Consider the following 23,170-nt stretch of genomic DNA (forward strand, 5'->3'; position numbering starts at 1 on the left):
AATTACAACTGTGCTGCTTACAAAAAAGGATCTCCAGCTTAATTATAAATTAAACAAATAAATCTTACCTTACCTGCCTTATTCCTGACAAATTTTCTTTATAAATAAATGTTATATATTCCAATTTGCATACTGTTTTATTCATAAATTTCAGATTTTCTACATTTTTTCAGGCAGATTTAAAAATTTGTTAAAATTTTTAAGCGCGGGCACCGTCTAAAGTTGCTACGTTCTGCCGCGATAGCCACGAGACGGCCGAAAAGGAATTTTAGCTCGGATTCGGACAGAGCAATACAGGAGAGACAAGGATCAGTCTGTCCTTTACTCGGAGTTTCTCAGTTTCTCCGCACGAGGCCTCCAAGATCAATTCGGAGTTGGCCCGTCGCTCCTGTATACCCTTAACGGGATGAAAACGTAAGATATGTTAACTTCTGGTTCTAGCAGAGTGAAGTAAGTAGCGATACATTTTATGTCAGCTAACTGTCAATAACTTCACCTCCCTTCAGAGCTCACCAGAGAATAGGTGTGCGACTGTAGGGTTACGATTCTCAATTTCCAAAGTTCTTATATAAAATAGTGCGGTTTTTAGATAACTATGGAGACCTACGATGTAATAGTTAATCAACCTGTAGTTATCGACAACGTAAGCGATCTATCATATTTGTAAATCCTCTGATCTCATCTGTCGTATCGTGTCAAATTGAATCGTACCATAATGTCGGCTCGAAAGTAACGCTAGAAAATCTAGCACTCACTTTTTAAAACCATTAGCATTACGTACTGCGCTTTGTACGATGCAATTTTGGCACTCTACCACCGATGAAATAATTTCATCTGCTTTACATCAATATTATAATATAACACGATCTTTTGCACCTTCTTCCAGGGGTCTGGTGTAATTAAAGCAGGATTTGCAGGCGATCAGATACCAAAATGCAGATTTCCAAACTAGTGAGTAATTCTACTGGTATTAGCTAATTGACATTCTCGACAGTGCTCACGTTACCTCGAACTTATGGACAGTAGCAATTTCAATACTTTTGATACAGGCGAGATGTACGAGTAGCTTCACGTTTAATTATCATGTTCAGTCGATTTCTATTCCAGTGAAACTGTATGACCCATCTTTCGATTTGTAGTAATATTATTACATATTACAATAACATTAAACTATTATGTGGTCAAAAGAGAATTTAATATGTCAATAGATGCCAAAATGGAACACGAAACTAACGATCAGATTAAAAGACGAGTAGTAATGAATCCTAAAAAGCTATCGCAATCGTATTGAGTAACATATTTTTGTACAGTATCGGCAGACCGAAACATGTTCGTGTCATGGCTGGTGCTTTGGAAGGGGATCTTTTCCTGGGGCCCGTAGCGGAGGAACATCGCGGTCTTTTATCTATCCGTTATCCGATGGAACACGGAGTTGTCACAGATTGGAACGACATGGAAAGGATCTGGTCTTATGTATATAGTAAAGACCAATTAACGACGTTCAGCGAAGAACATCCAGTTTTGCTAACAGAAGCACCTCTTAATCCAAGAAAAAATAGAGAAAAGGCAGCGGAAATATTCTTTGAGACCTTCAACGTTCCAGCTTTATTCGTCTCGATGCAAGCTGTACTTAGTCTGTAAGCATCGAATTTGTGACCGTTTCTGTGTCTTTATTCATTACTACGATTGTGACTATATTATTTGAATCCAACAGGTACGCCACGGGACGAACTACAGGAGTTGTTTTAGATTCTGGGGACGGTGTCACGCATGCAGTACCGATTTACGAAGGCTTTGCTATGCCTCATAGCATCATGAGGATCGATATAGCAGGACGCGATGTCACGAGGCACCTCCGACTTCTTTTACGTAAAGAGGGTATTAATTTCAGAACTACCGCAGAATTCGAGATTGTTAGAACCATTAAAGAAAGAGCGTGCTACCTCGCTAGCAATCCTCAGAAAGAAGAAACAATAGATACAGAAAAATTCCAGTATACATTACCCGATGGGAGTTACTTGGAGGTAAAGCAAGTTTCTGCCAAGACTGGCTATTCAATTTGTTCGAGTAATTGGATTCTAAACCTGTTTGGAATCCCCCGGTTTCCTATCGTTTGATGTATGCAGAGTATGCCATTTGTTTACACTAGATCGGACCAGCGCGCTTTAGAGCTCCGGAAGTGCTCTTTAGACCAGATCTAATTGGAGAGGAATGCGAAGGACTGCACGAAGTATTGACGTATTCCATTCAGAAATCTGATTTAGATTTAAGGAAAGTATTATTCCAAAATATCGTCCTGTCAGGAGGATCAACTTTATTCCGCGTAAGTACAGATTTAACAGGTATCGTACGAAAATCAAATGTAAAAAGCTGTAACATGTACAATTTGTGTATTAGGGATTCGGCGATAGATTATTATCCGAGATACGCAAACTGGCACCAAAAGATGTAAAAATTAGGGTATGTATACACAATCTGTAGTATCATAATTGTTTATTGGAACGTTGTCTGATGGAAATGTTTGATCCCCGATAGATATCGGCTCCTCAAGAACGATTGTACAGTACTTGGATCGGGGGTTCCATTTTGGCTTCTTTAGATACTTTCAAGAAGATGTGGGTTAGTAAAAAAGAATACGATGAAGAAGGTACAAGAGCGATTCATCGTAAAACGTTTTGAATTTAATTTAGAAAGATTTATAATGTTACGTCAGATAATTTAAGTACAACACGTAAATAATGGCACACTCGGCACAAAAATCAACGTGTACCGTGTATACCGTGCTCTATGAATGCTTTTAATATCGCAAATCTTTCGAACAAGGACGAACCTTTAAGTCTTATTTAAAGTGCAAATATATTCCAAGGGATCGTCAAGTGCATTCTTGATTAATTAAAATGGGACGTAATATATATATATGTGTAAAAGAAGGCAGTGTAATATGACTTGAATTTTTATGATTTTCTCTTTTTTTATCTATTTTAATACGCCAAATATTTATTTAATTCTAGTTCGAAAATAAAATTTTCATTATATTTTTAAATGGAATTTCTTCATTAAGATTCCTTGGAAGTGTATATATACAAGTTTCCAAAGCTAGAGAACCTTTTTAACTTATCAAATGGAACATTCTCGTAAATATCATTACCGTATAAGTTTCGCATTCGTGTTCTTTTTATACCGTTTATAATTTTATTACATTTAATCCAGAAACTGACTTGTATTTAAATGAAAACGGAACGGGGCAAAAACAAAAGCAACTTGAATTGAACGAGTTAATGTTATAGAGAGTATAATGTAATTTCTATCTATAGTAACAATTTTGCAAAGTATTTTGTAAATATGTATGCTTTGGTAAAATAAATCTATAAACTCTTTACACATACAATGGGTTACATCGATTTTTATAACGAACTAATGACGATTGCAACTTCACATGGTTTCACGTGCAACAAGTAAATGGCAATTAAGTAAAATAATAAACGTCGCGAATATGAGATTGCTTAGGAATATCTTATCGATTCCCGAGTGAATGGTACTAAAACGTATGTAGGGCATCTAATATTTATTTTGTGTTCGTATCTTCTTTTTTTTTAACTGTGATATAAGTACACGATCATGTTTTAGTCGATTACTTACGGACACGTTATTTATTCGTATAAATGAACTCGTAATTTTATACAATCTTTTATATATATTAACTCAAATGACTTAAAACTTAAGGTGCATTTTATTTAAATGTTGTGAATTAATATTTATAGCCAGTATTGTACGACTAACGTATGTGTAATATTTATACTACTTTAATAACTGTACTTTTATTTGTAATAAAGAATTCATTATTTATTACTACCACCGCGAATCTGATCAATCATTGAATGAACGTATCTAAAATATTCAAGAATCCCTCTCATCCTATGCCTTCATTTATTATCTACATATCTGATCGCACCTGAGATATGAGATACGATACACGTTCAAAATTTTTTACCCGCGCGCATATGGCGATCATCGTAGATCGTCGTAATGATCCATGCTCTGTCGACCTCGTATTTTCACGATATCTCCAAACAACCGTAAAAAGTGACTTGAAGGGTGTACTGACATATTTATTCTCTCAAGACTTCAGTTATCAGAGTCTGCAAATCTGGATGAAACCAAGGAAAAGATGATTGCCGCCTCAGAACCAGTGGTAAACGAAATACTCTTCAGGTTAAGGGGATCGATAAACACTCGTTATTAGAAACAAATGTTTCGATGCACCTCTTTCAGGAATACGTTCCCGGTGGAAGACGTACAATTTTGAGGCATCCAGAATCAGTAGCTAATCAACAATTGAACAATCAAACGGTCGAAGGGGAAAGTATCTTGCTGCAAAAATTTAGCCAAGTGAATATTTCAGGGAGATCACCGGTAAGTGCGATTCTTTCTAATATCCCTATTGAATAATTATTGTGAAACTACTGTGCATCTGCAGAAAGAGTTCTGGATCATACGCGAAAACAACATATGCGGGGAGGAAGAATTGTATTGTTCAGGGAAAGTCGCGATCCACTCGAAGGGTAATCAGACTACAAGAGTACTGCAAACGACCTACACTTGTGAGACAGATATTAAACATGCGCTATGGTGCAAGTTTCATACCAGTATACCTGATCATTTGAAACGTGGGAAACAAGTGGAAGAAGAAACTTGCAATGAGAAAACGATAGAATGTATTTGTTTAATTGATTCTTATACCCTGAAAGTGTTTGCTGATACCGGAGAAAACTATGTATGCAGCTTACAATTTCAGGTATAGCTGGACTAATTTAATCAGACATGAACAATTAGTACATCATCTAATTGCATTGTAACTTAGGTATCTGCCGTGTGGTCAACCAAATATGGGATTTTATTGGAGAAGACTCAAGTTCCCACATCGGATACAAGGTTTATCTCGAGATTTTCAAGATGGTTTAATATGTATAATTATAATTTCCATTGTAATTGATGGTTGTAGATACACATCAATGGATGGAAATAGATTGCAATCGCATAATTATACAAATTTACCAGTGGCATTTTCTCTTACGCATCCTTTAGACGAAATCTGCCCTGTACTTGTGAAACACGGTATATAATTCCTAACACCAATCGTTCGAATTGGAGTAAGAATTGTTATATTATATAAATATATTCTTTATAGGGAACATATCGTACATGTATGATTCGTCTCAACAAATTGTATTTACGAATTCTGAACCATCTCTGGCTGTGATATACGATACAAAGACTGGATTACATTCTGTGTACAAAATTCGTAAAGCTACACTGGAAGAATGTCAAACCGTTTGCGGAAATGACACTACCTCCAGTATATATAATCAATCAGCGAGCGTATCGCCATTGAACATTGGGAATACTCTTTCATATAACAAAAGTACGAATAAAGGACATTTAAGTATATTCGGTAAGTTCGATGCCATCTTCTTTCCCCAGAGAAAGTCAGACCAGAATTTATATTTGCATCTTAGGAGTCCCGAATCCGCAACTAAACCTCGGGTTAGGATTGTCGCTCAGTCCTTTCGGATCGCGAACGTCTTATACTACCTCTTGCTCCGGAGGTGTGTCTCCTTCGCAGCAGCAACATTCAAGATCTCAGAGTCCAATGGCAACTATCTCACGCTGCCAGTCCCCTACTCATTCTGCTTTCTCACCTCTACTTGGTATGCCTGCTGGTTCAATTTGTCATCTGACAAAATTGCACCAAAGGGTAATGGCCACGACACTGGGTCATTCGCAGATCAGCCCCTTTGGAAGCTGTAGCAACATGCAGCTACAGGGTGTTATCACACCGAGCAAGCCTTTGTACCCAGAAATATGTCTCGATCATGTCTGGACCGAGAACGTTGGAATTCCAAAGTAACTTTACCTATACTTGGATTTATCTATACTTCGAAAGATTAAGACACGTATTAATGGATATGTATTTTTTCAAGAGACGTATCCAGTCGAGCATCGAAAGTATTTCTATCATCGGATTTCGTGGGCCAGAATTATCTATGTTACTTGGTTCCAGTTAGATCGCAACTATTTTTAGTACGACTCGAGAAGACGAACAAGCAGCAACAAATCATTTTCGGCATGGTGACCAATATTGTGGCGAAGGATGCTGTTAATATACCAGTTAGTACTCATCAATATCTTCCGTACGCATTCGAAACAATGTCAAAAGTGTTACAAGAGGTCGTTCTTTCATAGAATTTGCATATGATAGCAGTAATGGATCTATCGAACGGAGTCGTATTATATTCCGGTATTACTTGCGTTGGTAAATTACATGTAACAGGAATACTTCCTAATTTGACTGGTTGTAATTATTTCTTATCGAACATGAACCACAAATTAAGTTCACCGTTTCCACGTCGAAGTTCGTTGATCTCTCAGAACTGTACTACGCACGATATCAAGTTCGAAGAAGGACTACATCTGTTGAGTCCTGTAGGCGGTAACTGTGCAAGGCCGCCTATGTTGTTGGAGAATTCTTTAATGGAGCCCGATCATCTAATTTTAAAAGAATCAGTCGGAAACAATGTTACATTGGAATACGGAAATAAAAATTATTTCCGAATAACATTGCCAACGTCCAGTACATCTCCCTTAGGTAAGTTGAATGTAGCTAGAACAATTGCGTTTATTCTAATCAAGTAAGAAGTATTCTTTTGTAGTAACCAGGTGTCTGCAAACGTTAAAGAGCGTTTTACAGAAGGATCTGGCGATGCAATTGTTAGTGAAATGGTACGGAGCAAGAAATGCTCCTGGGCCTCAAGATTTCTCGTCGGAGAAAGAGTGGCATCTCTTTGTCGTAATTTTATTTACATTGCTAGGATACGAAGTCGAAAAAATGCCACTGATCCAAACGAACGACAAGGATCAACTTGGTGAACGTAGCAGTCCCATGGTGGTGCCAAAGAAACAAAAAACGAATAATTCTGGATCGAACGATGATTGGAAGAACATGATTAATTCGCTGAAAAGTGGAAACTCGAAGATTTTTATTCCGAATACACCCAGTCTTCAAAAGATGTCTGATGCGCTTCGATCATCGACATCATGGTCCACGGAACCGAACGCTGCAGGAAAAATAAACACGCAGGCGATCATGTTTCCATGCTTCCCGATCGTTCTATTTTCTTTACATCTCTTGTACGAGGAATTGAAACTGAACTGCGTAATGTTGGAAAGTTTGCCGTTCCTCGCGCAATTGTTGTACCAATTGAGCTTAGATTTAAGACTCGACCTATACGCCCATCATTATTTCCTCGATTTTCCGTCTGTCCACTGTTTAAAGGACAGTGTGTCGCAAATTAAGGAGGCGGACTTGCAAAAAATCTCTATGCCGAATTACATACCATCGAAACCGCCAAATATATTTGAGACGTTAAATGATTTGTTAAATGGGATGGAAGTAATACCGTTCCCGTACTTGAATCAAGTCAATCCAAAGACGAGAAATATAATTTACTTGATAGCTCTCGTAGCGAACGAAAATAAAGTTAACGTGATAGAAATTGATAAATTCGTCAAGCTTATAATACCGGCTGGCAGCCGAATAGATTTTCAAGAAGCTGGAAGCAGACCCGAGAAAGAAATACAAAAGAGAGTCGAGTGTTGCACGATAGATAGAACAGTATTACTATATCACGAATTAGGTGAGCGCCTTGCTTGTTTATTATCAAGCTCTTAATCTTGAGTCGAACATTAAAATAATCCTGCAGGTATGACAAAAAAGGATCTTGATACATTGTTGCCCGGTGTATCGTTACTGCTGAAGGATGTTATGTACAGATGTAGAGAACGCCCGCCATCAAACTGGCCAATGCAAGTTTACGAGCTAGTAGATCGACAAGATTTGTCTGCGTTAGACAAACACTTGAGGCCATCTTCGCCAAGCGATTTGGAGAACGAAGGAAAAAACTATCCGATTTTAAACAAAGATCCTGAACAAGATGATGGCATGGAGTTTGACGATTCCGTGAGCTTTCTCATCAGAGATATTTCTTGATTACTCTCTGCGACAACTAATTCCAACATTTTACAGGTGTTGAAATTGAGATTCAATAAAGATCACAGGATAGCGGAAGTTCGAAAGCTCCTAAATTCATCGAAACCGGTAAAAATAGCTATAGTTCAGAGGCCAGATATAAGCGATCACGAGTTCATAGAGGAACAGGAGAAACATTTGCATGCTCTGTGCACAAGAACGATGGCACTTTCAGTAGCTAGAGGCATGTTTACGTTGAGAACCTCTACCCCCATTATCACCGAGCAATTACCGATTCCTCGACTCTGTTTAACTGGTATGAATCGAGCGGCGTGATACTTGGAATTCTAGTACTCTTCATCGATCGCGAAATGTTATTATTCGTTTACAGGAAAAGCACCTCCGCGTGGGACGACTGTGGAACTGGCCCACATAGACGTCCCATCAAACATGAACTTGTGGCCTCTGTTTCATAATGGCGTGGCTGCCGGGCTCTGCATTCATCCAGACGCGTCTAATATCGATTCAACGTGGATAGTTTACAACAAACAGCAACAGGGCGAACTTGGTATCGAACACTCGGGTTTCTTAATGGCACTCGGTTTAAACGGCCACCTGAAGAACTTGGCACCGTTCAGCATGTACGAATACTTAGTCGAGTGCCACGAAGCCACCAGCGTCGGACTTTTGTTGGGTTTATCCGCGACCCACCGCAGTACAATGAACGTCTCTATGACTAAGTTATTATCTCTTCACGTGGAATCTTTATTACCACCGACGAGCATCGAATTGAATGTTCAGCAAAACGTCCAGGTCGCCGCGTTGATGGGGGTCGGCTTGGTGTATCAAGCAACTGCCCATAGGCACATTTCCCATGCTCTACTATCAGAAATCGGTAAATATCCACCGCGTTAACGCTCTAATTTTCGATCGAATACGGTTCTACTGATTCGACAAAATTATTTGAAGGCAGACCACCTGGGCCGGAAATGAAGAATTGCGTGGATCGCGAATCCTATTCTTTGGCGGCAGGTCTCGCATTGGGTTTAGTGGTGCTGGGATGCGGCGGTGGACCAGACTTGGGCAATATACCGGATACTTTACATTATTACATGGTTGGAGGCCACATCAGACCTCTTACCGGGGCGCAAAAGGATAAATATAAATCGCCTAGGTAAACTTGCGCTCGTAACTGATGTCTTGATAATGATTGTTTTGCATATTCTGATTCATGATTTTTAGTTATCAAATAAGGGAGGGTGATTCCATAAACATTGACGTGACGAGTCCTGGGGCAACTATAGCTCTGGGTTTAATGTATTTTAATACAGGAAACCGAGCAGTCGCGGAATGGATGCAAGCTCCCGATACTCAGTACTTGTTGGATTTTGTACGACCCGATTTCCTACTGCTAAGAATATTAGCAAAATCACTTATTCTTTGGGATGAAATTGAACCGACAAAATCGTGGGTCTCCAGTCACGTTCCTAACATCGTGTACAAGTACAGACTTCAGAAACCGACTTCCGAAATGGCACAGAACGTGGATTTGGAAACCATGAAGTTAGTACACGAACACAATCAAAATCAAATGGTTACAACTCCTTTTACGTACTAATTAGAATCGATCACGATATAGCCAGGCTTATTGTAACATAATCGCGGGTGCGTGTATGGCTCTGGGCTTAAAATTCGCCGGAACTGCCAATAGGAATGCTTTCAAAACGTTGTACAATTATGCCCAGATGTTTACAGCATTGTCGCACAAGACCATCGCCGAGCTGGCAGGAAAATCAACTATCGAAACTTGTCTAAACGTTACTTTACTCGCAGCTGCTGTCGTTATGGCAGGAACTGGAAATTTGGAGGTGAGTTTAATAGCCGCTCCATCGTTACTAAGCGTTTCAAATTTGTTCGATCGTTCGCTTAGATCATGCGAATATGTCGGCACATAAGAACGCGCGTTGGTCCTGCGAGCAGCGTGGTCACGTATGGGTCTCATTTGGCAACGCACATGGCCCTTGGCCTTCTTTTCCTTGGAGGAGGGAAATATACTCTTTCCAACAGCGCCAGCGCAGTAGCTGCCCTCGTAATATCTCTCTTCCCGAAATTCCCAACGCACAGCAACGATAACAGGTTTTGAACAGCACATCACAGCGATTAATCTCTATCTTGAAGAATCGCCTACATCGCAACTATCCTCTTTCTTTATTAATCGATAGATATCATTTGCAAGCACTGCGGCATTTATACGTACTGGCTGCCGAGCCACGCGTGATTTTACCTAGAGATATCGATAGCCATCAGTACTGCTACGCGACGGTACACTTGACGTTCGAATCTGAGAAGGATGCGGACGGACAAGATTTGGTACTTGAAGCACCGTGTTTACTCCCGCAACTGTGTAATATTAAAAAAATAGAATTGAAGGACGACCGATATTGGGAGATTGTTTTCGAGAAAGGACATAATTGGCAGCATCTTGAAAATATGCTTAAAAAATGTGAAACGTTGGCCGTCAAACAGAGAGCTGGCTGTTTGCCCTATATAGAAGATCCTCATGTAATTATCTTTCGCAGTTCTTGTCAGGCCAACGACTGTACATGAATAGTACCGTAATAATATCGTATGTTGCAGGGTTTTAGAAGTTTGATCGCTCAAACGTTGACGACGGAAAATGTTATGGCATGGGCTGCGCGCCCCGAGAGCGTGACTTTATTCACGAATAACAAAACTATACTAAATATAGTAAAGTACTTTTTGCAGTGGCCTAAAACCGACAAAGATAAAGACCAAGTTAACTTGAAAGCACATTCGAGCGGGAATTCATGCAAAAATAGTTCTGGCTATGTGTCTCAGAGTTTAAGCGATTCATCCGAGAAGACGAGCGGTAGCTGGAACGAACAGTCAGATTGTTCCAGCGAAAAGATGGAAATCGCAGAATCGTCGTTCGTCTCGAAGGACACGAATCCCTTGTCAAAGATCGACGGACGATATTTCGAAATGACAGAATCCGAGAGACAGTTCCTACACACGTTCGCTATAATTGTTTATGAGTGCGTGATAAAAGACAAAGTCAGCCTGCTTCCTCTGTGGGTAAATCTAATAAAATGTCTGGAGATCGTGGAAAAAGAACCGAGCAGTCTCTCGATATGGCAATTAAAATTGATTTCGTCCCAAATGTTGAACAAGTCTTGTATAGAAAATAAAAACCCGATGCTCTGCGCGGAAAGTATACTCGCAATCAAACAAAAGATCTCGTACGTCATGGATAACTGGGAACACGGTGAGCATACATTTTTTCAAACTGAATCTTTCAATATTCTCAATCGTTTTCTCATCGTAGAATTAATACCGCACATTAAATCTTATTTAACTACTGGAAGTATTCAAGAGGATTTGACTCTGTTAAAAAAGATGTGCACGTATTTTGTATTTTACGACATCCCGCACAGAATGGATCATCAGTCAATCAGTGAGTTCTCTCTATCTATTTACTTGTGCACGTTTCTGTATACATTTCCTGATCATACTTTCTCAACGCATTTTTCCAGCGACGTTATTGCTAAGCTCGGACACCAAAATACCCAACGTAACTTTGTACAAATTGTACAAAATATTAAAATGAAATTAGTTCTGTTGCTTAAGTCCGCACGAATAAACGAAACGAATTTTGTCAGATACTTGATACACAATCGTACAGAACAGAAGACAGATCTGAGAAAACAGATTGACGTCAACGTTCTATCGCGTTACAGGCGGGATACAACTTGCGTAAACCTTTTCCCTTTATGATGTATCGCACAATATGTAAAAAATACATGTACAATTGACATTTATAAACAGAGTGTACATTAATTTATTATTTTACATATTGTATAATAAATATTTAAAACGTAGCTTTACAGTCCTTTAGATATACATGGTATAGAAAAATAATATGCTTTTGTAATCTTATATCACCTTAATAAAATTAAATTGAGAAAGCTCCACGTTTTTGTTTACTTATTCACCTGAAGTACGAACTGCGCCTTCTATAAAATTGCTCCTCGTGTATGATAGGAGCACCAGTTACAGTACACACAATGTTATCAATCATTTCTCCAACGAAAGTATAACAGTACAAGCAACCAACAAGGATACCTCCGAGATGACCGACGAAGGAAGAATGTGGAACCAAGAGGTGAATCAAGATCAGCTCGACCCACACAGCAATTTTACTGGGGACTCTGAGTCCCCCTACATTTTGCATTCTATCGTGTTCCTCGCAGACCACGATTACTTTCAAAGCAAACAGAACGGCGGAAAACCCAATAGCGCATTGCGTGTAATACCCGAAATCTCCTGTCAGTTGCATCAACCCGTAGCCGAGACTCGCGTACATAGCACTGCATCCGAGAGAGAGTATAGCTAATAAGACAGCAAAATTCATGGTTCCGTACATAGGTTCCAAATAGTAACCTTTCAAAATCAACGAAACCATGTTATAGTACAGGTGCATGTCCGAACCATGCTCGAAATTCGATACGATGAACGAGTTCCAATCGCGATACTTGAAAACTTTGATCGCGGATATGCATGCCTCCTCTGCGTTCCACGGAACTTTTATCAGACCGATATAAAGCGATACCTATATGAAGATCGTTGGGTCGTCAGATGATTCGTTCGTACGAGATCGAGCTATCATTTACTCACTTGTGCAATAATCGTGATTAAAGTGGCCGGTGGAATCTTATCGATACCGAAATTCATGGCTTGCATAAGTAACAAGAAAACGCCGTACTGCAAGCCCTGCTGTCTCCTTTGTGCAGGCCTCATTATTTCTAGCTAATTCCCAATGTCGATACTTGATTCTTTGTCTAGTATAAGTCTGCACGTTCGAATCGTGTTATTGCTTCGAGAACAGAGGTTAAAACTCTCGAAAACGAAACGGGCGAATATTTTATCATAAGCAATGACTTGTACAGAGTTTGCTTCGTAATTACCGAGTAACGACTGTCTTCATCGTTGCAGTAAAATTTACTGATTTAGGAATCGTTCCTCCGGTTCTGACTATCGAACATAGCGGTACGGCAGGCTCGATCAACAGAGAGATTTACATCATCATTATATCGACTGGTACACGTGGACCAACAAAACTGTCATTCTTCCGAACCATTTCCAAACTATATAGATACATGTATCGATCGCAGAAACTACAAGTATTGATGCCGAGAGGAACTTATAAAATTAAAAAGAATCTTTATTTATAAAACAAATATACAAATTCTATGGAACTGTACGGTCAATTTCCACCGTATTAAATTAATAAATAGTCGGGGCGAAATCAGATTGCGCGTACCATATATATTCTTTACAATTGTCGAATAATCGTCTTTTTACAAATTAGTATTTAGCATTTAGTAAAAGTACTAAACCGAGTGTTAATAAATAGTCGTCGAGTAATGTTAGGAGGAAGGGTGGTTCGGAAGATCAAGGCTCAGCTCGAGAAACCGGGATTCGTGTGCTCTATAATGCATCGACGACAATAACGTTTCACCGCCCTATACCCGACCCATGTAACTCTGGGGCATTCACCGATGTTTAGCTGTCTGAGCCCTCGCACGTAATACGCCAACGATTCTAATCCAGCGTCTGTAACGCGTTCGCAACCGCACAAGGACAATTTCTTCAAATTTGGGCAACCGGTGGAAAGAGCTTCGAGGGTCGCGTCGCCGATATCACATTTTCCTATATCAAGCGCTCTCAACCGGGGGCATCCGCGTGCCAGTGCCAACGTAGCACTGTCGCTAAGCGCTTCACAGCCACGGGCGTTTAAATATCTTAATTTGTAACAATGCCTGGCGACGACCAAAAGGCCGGCGTCCGACACGCGATCGCATTTGCCCACGGAAAAGTAACGCAGGGATGGACCGAGGCGGGCGGCCAATTCGCGTACACCGTAATCGGTTATCTTGACGCAATCGGAGACTGATAATTGCCGCAGGTTGCAGCAGTAGGACGCGATCGCTATGAGACTAGCGTCGGTGATGCGGGCGCATCGTCTCAGATACAAACAAGCGAGATGCGGCATTCGAGAGAGAGTCAGTACCAACCCGGAATCCTCGACCCCGTGGCAATCGCTCAGATCCAACGATTGCAATTGCAACGTCGTTATTCTGCTGCAAGCTTTCGTTACGCATACGCATCCCATTAGATCCAATTCCTTCAAGTGTACACAATTGTCTAAGATAGCCGTGACGTTCGCGTCCGTAACGCGCCGGGAATGTCGTAGAACTAGACAAGTTAAACTTGGAAACGGCAGCTGAGCAAAGACCCCGGCTAAACCGACGGCACCTTCGAACACGAGACGGCGGATATACACGTGACACCCTCGCCTGGTCAAAGCGTTTAACGCAATCGTTGCATTCTGAGGGTAACGTATCTCAACTTCTCTCCAAAGCGACGGGTGCCACGCAATCTCCCACAGGCGCCTGCAGGTTTGAGCAATGGAACAGAGATCTCTGGTACACAGCCAACCGAATATCTTTAACAACAGCGTGTCGTCCAGTTGGCACAAGTCAGTCGCGTAAATGCACTTTTGTTGCAACAAAATTTGTTGTCTGATCGGAACCGATAAAACGACGGACGAGGACGTCGAACGACAGGCATTGTCTAACGTATGATATCCCAAGTCAATCGCATCCGACGCTGGTCTGTAGAGACCGACCTTTTGGCATGAATACGTGGCGGTCTCTCTCTCGGAGTGATCCTTTTCCCCAAAGGACGGAAGGAGAAGCGGACACGATCCATCCATTCCATGCTCTATTCTGAATGCAAAGAAATGAAAATATTTTGAACAATCTCAAATTATTTTCTCATCCCTGTACCTTATATATCTATTATCACCTATTTTACGAATACTAAAATAATGAAAGTGGCACGACAGTCATACAAAGTGGAACTTTGTAAATAAAGAACGGAAGAGAGACGGAAAAAATTTGGAAAAAATGTGTTTAGCGCTGGGAGTTAAATTTCCCGGGTACGGGCGCAGCTGATCAACCAGCTCGTTAACTAAATTAAACGACGTTATGCTGCGCACTGGTCCAAGGTTTATAAACTGTAACTTACTACTGTGCGACAAGTAGAAAACTCAGCAACGATACGTGACATTATGGGACAATATCGATCTATTTGGCATTGCCTCCATTTTGATCGTACATTCCAATGATCCTCGAAGCAGCTGGAAATTTTAGCTGTTTCTTATGAGAAAATTACGACGCATCAACGTTTCCGGAACGCTACGCGAGACACATGATCAGAAATTAAACGAATACGTGCGATAAAAAAAAATTATAACCAGAACATTAAATTTGAACCATGCCTATATTTACAAGGCCCCGATACTGTCGATAAATCCCCACTTTTTAAATGGGGCCCTGCAGGATGGTTCTCATCAACCAGCCGTTTCTGTATTCTGTAATCGAACATCGAACACTTTTTCCATTTATAACAAACGTCTCTTTTCATTTACTGCTTTCCCCGCGCATTATCGCTTTCTGTTTCTTTTAATTAACGTACAATAATTATTATAAATTACAAGTATATAAAAGCAGAAGACGTGAAACTCGTTCGGTCAATGGAAATTGTGTGTGGCTTGAATAAAATCACAGCCTATACTTTGCAGACTGTGATGATGAAGTGTTGGATTCACCGAGGAGATACTATTACAAAGAGTGGCAGTGCCTGGGTTCAAAACACAGTTAGTACTTGGTCTCATACTCTTGGTGCAGCACTTGTACGGGAATCACGAAATCCTGGGCGTGAGCACTTTCTGTGTTAGAGAATCAATATAGTTTTTAATGTCATTTGATGTTCTAAACTCAAAACAAAAGGAGTTAACATTGTAGTATAAATAAAATGGCCAATACGCTGGCTAACGTGCCTGTGTCAAAAATTATAAAGAACAAGAGTAACTTTGAAGATGAGCCGAGAAAAAAGAGTAGGGAAGACTGGAGAAAAGCAAAGGAATTGGAAGAAGCAAGAAAAGCTGGCACAGCACCGGCTGCAGTAGACGAAGAAGGCAAAGATATCAATCCACACATTCCACAATACATTAGTGCCACACCATGGTATTTTGGAGCACAGGTATGTGTTGCTTCGTCTACAGAGTTTAGCAGTCGTTCGTTATTAGTAGAAATAATTTGAAGACATTTTAATGGTATATAAACGTTCCATAGGGACCCACTTTGAAACACCAAAGGCCGCAGCCTGAGAAACAGAAACAATTCAGCGATATCGATGAATGGTACAGGCGTGGTGTAGATTCTTCGAAAGTAGCGACCAAGTATCGCAAAGGAGCATGTGATAATTGCGGGGCAATGACCCATAAGAAGAAGGAATGTATGGAACGACCACGTAAAATAGGTGCAAAGTATACGAATGCCAATATAGCACCGGATGAATTCACACAACCAGACTTATCAATGGATTATGATGGGAAGAGGGATAGGTAATATTTATTTAGTTGGTAAAAGGTTTATTTAGTTTCTAATATTTATTATGTTTGTTGATCGTAGGTGGGCTGGTTATGATCCTTCTCAGCACAGAGCCATCGTCGAGGAGAACGATCCTAAGACGAGATCCATGCGAGACAATCCTTACGCTGGTACAGAGCGAGAGTACGCGTCGATTACTCTAATTGTTTGACTCGCGTTCGATGTAGATGCTAAACATCTACGTTTATTTGCAGAGTGGACTATAAAGGCGAGAATTTTGCACGGTTCTCGGGAGATACGCAACAACACGCGAACGCTCAGTTATTTGCGTGGGAGGCACACGAACGGGGTGTTGACGTTCACTTACTCGCCGAGCCCACGAAACTGGAATTGCTTAAGCAAGAATACGATAAAAAACGCGACGAACTGAAGGACAAAGCTCGCGGAAGCATAATCAACCGATACGGAGGTGAAGAACATCTCGACGCTCCTCCGCCTTCTCTTTTGTTGGCGCAAACAGAACAATACGTTGAATACTCTAGATATGGAAAGGTACATCATATCTTTATCTACATTTGATGTTACTAAAACTTGTGCAAATCACTAAGTCTTGACCAACAATTTTCTTATATTTGATTCGTTGATTAGATCATTAAAGGGCAAGACAGACAAGTGATCAGATCGAAATACGAGGAGGACGTCTATCCGAATAATCACACTTGCGTTTGGGGATCCTACTGGCAGGCCGGCAAATGGGGATACAAATGTTGTCATTCGTTTGTGAAAAATTCGTACTGTACGGGTAACGCGGGTAAGAAGGCAGCCGAGGCAGCGGTTGCCGAAATCAAAAGAGCAGCGAGCGAGGAGGAAGACAAGTCCGACGAGGAGGAGAAGGCGCATTCGTCCGATGAAGGATCATCGAGCAGCGATAGTTGTTCTGACGAGCAAGAGCAAGTGTCGCGAACGATAAAGAAATCTAAAGCCAGCAAGAGACGAGAAAAGAAACAGAAGCAAAAGGAGAAACGAAAAAATAAGAAGAAAGCTAAACAGGAACAGGACAAGCTGCAGCAGGCGTTGCACAAGGAGGAGGAGAGGCGGAAGGAAGCGGAGAGATTGCTGCAAATAGACGAGCGAAAACGACCGTACAATAGTATGTACGAAGCGAAAGAACCGTCGGCCGAAGAGATCGAAGCCTTCCAAATGAAGCGAATGCGTGAAGAAGACCCTATGGCAGAATTCCTCGCTAAATAGTTTTTGTAGATCCTTTTAATCCATACCGAGTGTGCATAGGTAGATTTGTATATTTAACTGAAGGAAACTCTTCGACTCTATCTATTTTATGTAAAAAGAGAGAAAAATGTATATCTTACGTATTAAATAGTTGATCATTGTAAAGGAGCGTTAATAAAATTTGCGAGTACACCCATACGCCGTAACCGTAACGATTGAACGTTGTTCAAAGTTCAAACCGATTGGAGGTTTTACTAAATTTTACTAATTTTAGCATAAATGCACGATTCACAAAGGTTCACACTAGCTGGCAATTGAAAAAAATAAAAGTACCTAGGGTAGCGAATTTATAACGGGAGTGACTAAGATATCTAGATATTCCATCTTTCGAGGGAAACACGTGTACAGATAACGTGTACGTATACGCGTACACATTCGCGTTTGTCTATATAGTCACACATATAAGTGCTCTCTTGAACAAATTATGGCATTGTCTCTTATCAGAGGTAAGGGTCTGCAATACGGAAATTCGCAGTTACGTTTCTTGTCCTGCATCTCGACCATGAAGGTAATTATAAAGTTGTTTTGTTAGAAATCGATGTCAAACAGTGCGACTCGGCATTTTCTCGTGGGATCGGTGGATATACTTTTATTTTACGGGACGAACTGTTGAAGTTGAAACGGAAAATTTGCTCGTTGTGGTATCCATTGTAAAAGGGGGGGAAAGAGAGCGATTAAAATTTTGCAAAGTTCTGACTTTAGTAAACTTTAGTAAAGAGTATCATTGATATTGTTTGGTATAGTTGCATCAGTTTTCTTCTTTTTGCTTTTCTTTCCGCGTAAAGACGCGATCGAATAAGCAAGTATTAGCTTCCGCGAGGCTATGAATCGAGTACATTATTTGTGTGAATGTATCGTAAAATAACGTGGGATCAGATGCAGGGGAACTTATATTTTTAATGATTTCGTTCGAAACAGAAGGGATTGGTGCTTGGCGTGTATGAGACCGAAGATGATAGAAACATTGTTTTAACTCCTACAGCGGCTAGATACAACGAACAAGTTGAGAGCAAGTTACAGAAAAGTATTTTGTTGTAAGTATCACATTATTCATAAATTTGTATCGTAAGTCACTTTATCAGTATGTTTAATGTTTTTATGATATATTCCACAAAATTTGTGTTGATAATTCTTTTCACCACAATTTCCTTATCATACATTAACGTCATCACGACCTTAAATCATATCTGATAAGAGGTAATTGTATTTAAAATTACAGATCAAAAATAAACATTTATTTTGCAAAATGATAATTAGTGCAAGATAAATAAAAATTTATCTATACCTATTACATGGGGCATTGAATTATAAGTGTGACGCATTATCAGCACGTATATTTTTACATACTATTATTGTTATTTTCCTCTTTCTATTTTCATTTTTCATATCACGTGGATTAGCATATAATTATTTAAAATACTTAACTCATAGTTCCAGCCTGAAACAATTGTCATAATGCTGCCTGAGCTTACCGTACAATATGTTTAGAATTTCTTTTCCTTTATTGTTTTAAACAATTCTCGATAAGAGTATATTTTCTGTTGACAAGACTTTTGAATACGAGCTCAATGGCATTATTTTCATTGTTTCAGGAGAGACTAGACTGAGAGACCGTATTGTATGACCGCATGATATGAAAAGAATCGCTGCACAGAAGAAACTGCCAGACCCATATTTTATAATATACAAAAGATAAAGAATATTGGAAGCATATTGATCGTAAAGATATATATTTTGTCGGGCAAACGAAAATCGTGTATTTAGAAATGGTTCGAAGAAAGGCATTGCAAGGAAATATGAGATTTGGAAAAATAGATTAACATTACCAGATGTATTTTAAGGTGATTAAATGTATTCTAAGAAATATCGATCGATTAAGAAGAAAAATGTCTGCTATCAGCGATAGTAACTTGGGTAATGATAGCACGGCTGGGAGCAGCGGGGCTGTAGGTGAATGTAGTAAATTGAGTAAACAGCAGCAATCGGCGAACGTTCTACATAGGATTAGCGGTACGCTGGAAGATAAGAACAATGATTATCTGTGTCCCATTTGTTTCGAATTAATCGACGAGGCTCATATCACGCGTTGCGGCCACACGTTTTGTTACCGTTGTATAACAAAATCGTTGGAGGCCAACGGATGTTGCCCGAAATGCAGCTACACGTTGACCCAACAAGACATCTTCCCGAATCATTTGTTACACAAACTGATATCCAAATATAAAACGCGAATGAAAGGTTTCGCCGAGTTGGGTTCCTCGTACGATGGCAAGCACAGGACAGGCACGGACATATCCGCACCGGCGTACGACGGGCTGCGAGACCTGGTCGCTGCCGAGAGCTCTAATCTGACATTACCAGAAGTGAACGTGTTGCTGGAAGCGTTGACGCAGAGGAAAAATCTGTTGGAAGCGGAAACGTGGGCGGCGCAAAATAAGTTGCTCCACGAGTTTCTGAAACACTTGCTGCAGCAGAAGGAAGATCAAAAGAATCAGTTGCAAAAGCAAATAGCGTTGATCAAGAGGGATATGGAGGAAGTAGAGAATATTTTGAGAGACGTGCAGAACAAATGTCCGACAGTGGAGGAACTGCAGAAATCGAGCGATACCGATAACCCGCAGGTCTCGGCTATTAGAAAAGAAATGATCGGTCTCATAGACATGATAGACGCGAACATGGTGAAACCAAACGAAAAAGTCGTTGCTGGCGGAGGCGACGCGTTCGCTAATCCCACAGGGAGCAGAAAGCAACCCGATTACAACGTTGGCTCGACTCTGGCTATACGCAGGAAGAGAGTACACGCTCATTTCGACGACTTTGTTCAATGTTACTTTGACTCTCGCGCCAAGGAATTGGTCCTCGGGCACAAGTCACAGGCTCAGAGCGACTCATGGCAGGGTCTGAGCTCTGGACTAGACGTGTTCCGAGAGAACCTTGCGAAATTCTCGAGATACAAATCGCTACGTCCTTTGGCGACTTTAAATTACTCGTCGGACATTTTTAATGTATCCACGATCGTGTCCAGTATCGAATTCGACAAAGACAACGAATTCTTCGCGATAGCTGGAGTCACGAAACGTATTAAAGTATTCGATTATACCGCGGTAATAAGAGACACCGTAGATATACACTACCCCTGCGTGGAAATGGTTTCTAGCTCAAAGATATCGTGCGTCTCGTGGAATTCGTTTCACAAGGGGATGCTAGCCTCGTCGGACTACGAGGGAACTGTGACCGTGTGGGACGCCGTGACTTATCAAAGAACAAAAACGTTCCAAGAGCATGAAAAGAGATGCTGGTCGGTCGACTTTAACGACATAGATCCCAAGCTCATAGCGTCCGGCTCGGACGACGCCAGGGTCAAGCTATGGCATTTGAACAATGATCATTCCGTCGCTTCCTTGGAAGCAAAGGCTAACGTGTGTTGCGTGAAATTTAATCCACGCAGCTCGTGCCACTTGGCTTTCGGTTCCGCCGACCACTGCGTCCATTACTACGATCTTCGTAACATGAAGGAAGCGCTATGCATTTTCAAGGGTCACCGCAAAGCCGTCTCCTACGTCAAGTTCATTAATAAGGAAGAAATCGTATCGGCTAGTACTGATTCTCAACTAAAAATGTGGAACATTAATAATCCGCATTGTCTGCGCTCGTTCGTCGGACATGTTAACGAGAAGAATTTCGTCGGTCTGGCCACCGACGGTGATTACGTCGCATGCGGATCGGAGAACAACGCGCTTTACGTCTATTACAAGGGACTGTCGAAACAATTGTTTTCGTACAAATTCGATGCCGTTCGAAGCATATTAGAGTTGCAGGAGCGAAAGGAGGAAGATCTGAACGAATTCGTCTCCGCGGTTTGCTGGAAGCAAATGTCCAACGTCGTGGTAGCTGCTAATTCTCGAGGGACTATTAAAATATTAGAACTAGTTTAAACATATACATCTGTCTCTATGAAATTGCGTTATTGCAGATATATTTGAAGATTTATTCAATTAAATGCTCAGATGCGAATAACAACGAGATATGAAAATTTATTCTAAATGTTATAGTAATTCGCTGTAAGGGAAAATATAGAGGTACAACAGAAGCCTGTCGAACGTATTCAAATCTAAATATCGGAGACTGACTTATTCGAGAAAGTAATACTCTGAACGTCAAGTCGAACAAATATTACCTTTCCGTCGTTTTTACCGGATACATGGGTACCGTTACTTGGACTACTCCGTTTTTAAATTTTCCTTGAATTACGTAGGTATAATTTAACGATAGACTGAACTCTCTTAATTGGTAATTCGTACCTTTGTATCACTGATACACGCCGACATCTGACAATTAGTTTTGCTTTATTTTTATGGGGGACACAGTCGTTGGCCGTCTTCAGGGAATTCCATAGTTAATGTATGTATTTGCACGGTAATTAGTAGCACATTCGCAGTACAGAATAAAAAATTCTTATTAGGTGAATTTCATTGTCGTTATCCATATTTTTGCACTTTGCTTGGCTGATTACGATGCAAGCTGTCTTTTATCGATAAGCCCAAAGGGAGGATTTCATTATTCTAAGTAAAATTTATAATACAAAAAATATTTTTGTGACGCGTAATAATAAAAGGGGAAAACGTGTATAAAGATCACTGGTACGTAATACGAGATCTTGCCAAAGTAGCCTAATAGGTCGAGCTCGAAAATCATTCTAATAAGTTGTTATCAGGTCGTTATCTGTTCAACATTATTCGTGCCAAGAATAAATGAAGTACATCGGCTATGATGAGTAGTGAATGAAGTGCTTGGGATTGCTAAGTTCCTACTATCGTGTCACGATCACTGTCTTTGTATATTAAATGTCAGAGCTAAGGAAAGACAGAGTTTGCAAGGAGGTATAGTAAATTGTAAATATATTTTAATCGTAGAAAAGTTTAGAATAGAAATAATTGGATTTTGAATGTAATTGAATTTCAATCTACAGTAATCGATCCAAATCGATTACAGCTAGTACTGAATACGTCTGAACGAGTTTAAATCGTTTACTATTGTTTATTCAAACATCATTTTACTTAGCTCTGGACAGTTGATACTTTTAAACCGAGATCTGCATACACGCGTATCAATATAAATGTGTCAATTTGGAATAGTTTCTTGACGATTTGCGTGATAATATTTAAGCAAACGATGTTACAAATTGTGAAACCCCATGACAAATTATAATACTTAAATCTGTACATATTATAGTATAAATGTATAAAATCGTGGAATCGAACTTTTTGCTAATAAGGATATAGCAGTTAAGGATGTATTGGCTATACAGTCAATCCCAAAAATTTATGCACTTTAGAAACGCATTTTTTAAAAAGAAATCAGACGTCGGAAGAACATT

The 23,170-nt window shown here is 40.1% G+C and overlaps 6 protein-coding genes across 7 annotated transcripts in view; 4 read left to right on the top strand and 2 right to left on the bottom strand.

Moving 5' to 3' along the window:
* The first annotated feature begins 476 nt into the window (after positions 1–476).
* Arp1 (Actin-related protein 1) lies at positions 477–3,385 on the top strand. The gene is made up of 7 exons (XM_018030894.2): positions 477–643; positions 887–951; positions 1,311–1,637; positions 1,715–2,024; positions 2,150–2,323; positions 2,398–2,460; positions 2,536–3,385. Exons 1-7 carry the CDS (start codon positions 596–598, stop codon positions 2,677–2,679), a joined length of 1,131 nt encoding a protein of 376 aa, XP_017886383.1. The 5' UTR covers positions 477–595; the 3' UTR covers positions 2,680–3,385.
* Positions 3,386–3,918: 533 nt separating this feature from the next.
* shtd (anaphase promoting complex subunit 1) lies at positions 3,919–12,018 on the top strand. Its single transcript, XM_018030977.2, has 21 exons — positions 3,919–4,192; positions 4,273–4,413; positions 4,478–4,795; positions 4,862–4,932; positions 5,003–5,115; positions 5,189–5,452; positions 5,517–5,904; positions 5,982–6,168; positions 6,244–6,646; positions 6,711–7,694; positions 7,761–8,017; positions 8,084–8,342; positions 8,418–8,921; positions 8,996–9,200; positions 9,269–9,589; positions 9,666–9,894; positions 9,957–10,162; positions 10,249–10,588; positions 10,664–11,312; positions 11,373–11,501; positions 11,581–12,018. The coding sequence occupies exons 1-21, from the start codon at positions 4,169–4,171 to the stop codon at positions 11,652–11,654; spliced, it is 6,066 nt and encodes a 2,021-aa protein (XP_017886466.1). The 5' UTR covers positions 3,919–4,168; the 3' UTR covers positions 11,655–12,018.
* On the bottom strand, positions 11,862–13,160 carry LOC108628805 (rhomboid-related protein 4). Its single transcript, XM_026816694.1, has 3 exons — positions 13,012–13,160; positions 12,722–12,896; positions 11,862–12,656 (listed from the first exon to the last, which is right to left on the bottom strand). The coding sequence occupies exons 2-3, from the start codon at positions 12,842–12,844 to the stop codon at positions 12,036–12,038; spliced, it is 744 nt and encodes a 247-aa protein (XP_026672495.1). The 5' UTR covers positions 12,845–12,896; positions 13,012–13,160; the 3' UTR covers positions 11,862–12,035.
* A 192-nt stretch (positions 13,161–13,352) lies between these two features.
* Fbxl7 (F-box and leucine-rich repeat protein 7) lies at positions 13,353–15,768 on the bottom strand. The gene is made up of 2 exons (XM_018031019.2): positions 15,137–15,768; positions 13,353–14,835 (listed from the first exon to the last, which is right to left on the bottom strand). Exon 2 carries the CDS (start codon positions 14,820–14,822, stop codon positions 13,506–13,508), a length of 1,317 nt encoding a protein of 438 aa, XP_017886508.1. The 5' UTR covers positions 14,823–14,835; positions 15,137–15,768; the 3' UTR covers positions 13,353–13,505.
* A 62-nt stretch (positions 15,769–15,830) lies between these two features.
* Positions 15,831–17,931, top strand: Slu7 (Pre-mRNA-splicing factor Slu7). The gene is made up of 5 exons (XM_018031020.2): positions 15,831–16,153; positions 16,246–16,517; positions 16,585–16,686; positions 16,758–17,055; positions 17,152–17,931. The coding sequence occupies exons 1-5, from the start codon at positions 15,926–15,928 to the stop codon at positions 17,752–17,754; spliced, it is 1,503 nt and encodes a 500-aa protein (XP_017886509.1). The 5' UTR covers positions 15,831–15,925; the 3' UTR covers positions 17,755–17,931.
* Positions 17,932–18,191: 260 nt separating this feature from the next.
* The window catches only part of LOC108628788 (E3 ubiquitin-protein ligase COP1), an 8,296-nt gene continuing 3,317 nt past the window's right edge, over positions 18,192–23,170 (top strand). The window contains exons 1-2 of one of the 2 annotated variants that reach the window (XM_018030956.2): positions 18,192–18,301; positions 18,712–18,827. In XM_018030956.2, coding sequence (XP_017886445.1) covers positions 18,218–18,301; positions 18,712–18,827 — 200 coding nt within the window. In that variant the 5' untranslated portion in view covers positions 18,192–18,217. Of the gene's footprint in view, positions 18,302–18,711; positions 18,828–19,385; positions 21,884–23,170 lie in introns of those variants that run through there. The other variant, XM_026816692.1, reaches the window with a different exon arrangement.

The sequence above is a fragment of the Ceratina calcarata genome, unplaced genomic scaffold (genome assembly GCF_001652005.2).
Source record: "Ceratina calcarata isolate Rehan_Ccalc_2016 unplaced genomic scaffold, ASM165200v1 scaffold54, whole genome shotgun sequence".
Classification (NCBI taxonomy): Eukaryota; Metazoa; Arthropoda; class Insecta; order Hymenoptera; family Apidae; genus Ceratina; species Ceratina calcarata.

What these genes read in the sequence shown, in the direction of transcription:
- Arp1 (XM_018030894.2), top strand. Translation starts at nt 596, where the DNA reads ATGGAGACCTACGATGTAATAGTTAATCAACCTGTAGTTATCGACAAC. An exon ending in AAATGCAGATTTCCAAACTA is followed by an intron (nt 952 to 1,310) that starts GTGAGTAATTCT and finishes ATTTTTGTACAG; the next exon opens with TATCGGCAGACCGAAACATG. An exon ending in CAAAAGATGTAAAAATTAGG is followed by an intron (nt 2,461 to 2,535) that starts GTATGTATACAC and finishes GATCCCCGATAG; the next exon opens with ATATCGGCTCCTCAAGAACG.
- shtd (XM_018030977.2), top strand. Translation starts at nt 4,169, where the DNA reads ATGATTGCCGCCTCAGAACCAGTG. An exon ending in CATGGATAACTGGGAACACG is followed by an intron (nt 11,313 to 11,372) that starts GTGAGCATACAT and finishes TTCTCATCGTAG; the next exon opens with AATTAATACCGCACATTAAA. An exon ending in AATGGATCATCAGTCAATCA is followed by an intron (nt 11,502 to 11,580) that starts GTGAGTTCTCTC and finishes GCATTTTTCCAG; the next exon opens with CGACGTTATTGCTAAGCTCG.
- LOC108628805 (XM_026816694.1), bottom strand. Translation starts at nt 12,844, where the DNA reads ATGAGGCCTGCACAAAGGAGACAGCAGGGCTTGCAGTACGGCGTTTTC. An exon ending in TAATCACGATTATTGCACAA is followed by an intron (nt 12,657 to 12,721) that starts GTGAGTAAATGA and finishes ATCTTCATATAG; the next exon opens with GTATCGCTTTATATCGGTCT.
- Fbxl7 (XM_018031019.2), bottom strand. Translation starts at nt 14,822, where the DNA reads ATGGATGGATCGTGTCCGCTTCTCCTTCCGTCCTTTGGGGAAAAGGAT.
- Slu7 (XM_018031020.2), top strand. Translation starts at nt 15,926, where the DNA reads ATGGCCAATACGCTGGCTAACGTGCCTGTGTCAAAAATTATAAAGAAC. An exon ending in TACGCTGGTACAGAGCGAGA is followed by an intron (nt 16,687 to 16,757) that starts GTACGCGTCGAT and finishes GTTTATTTGCAG; the next exon opens with AGTGGACTATAAAGGCGAGA. An exon ending in AATACTCTAGATATGGAAAG is followed by an intron (nt 17,056 to 17,151) that starts GTACATCATATC and finishes TTCGTTGATTAG; the next exon opens with ATCATTAAAGGGCAAGACAG.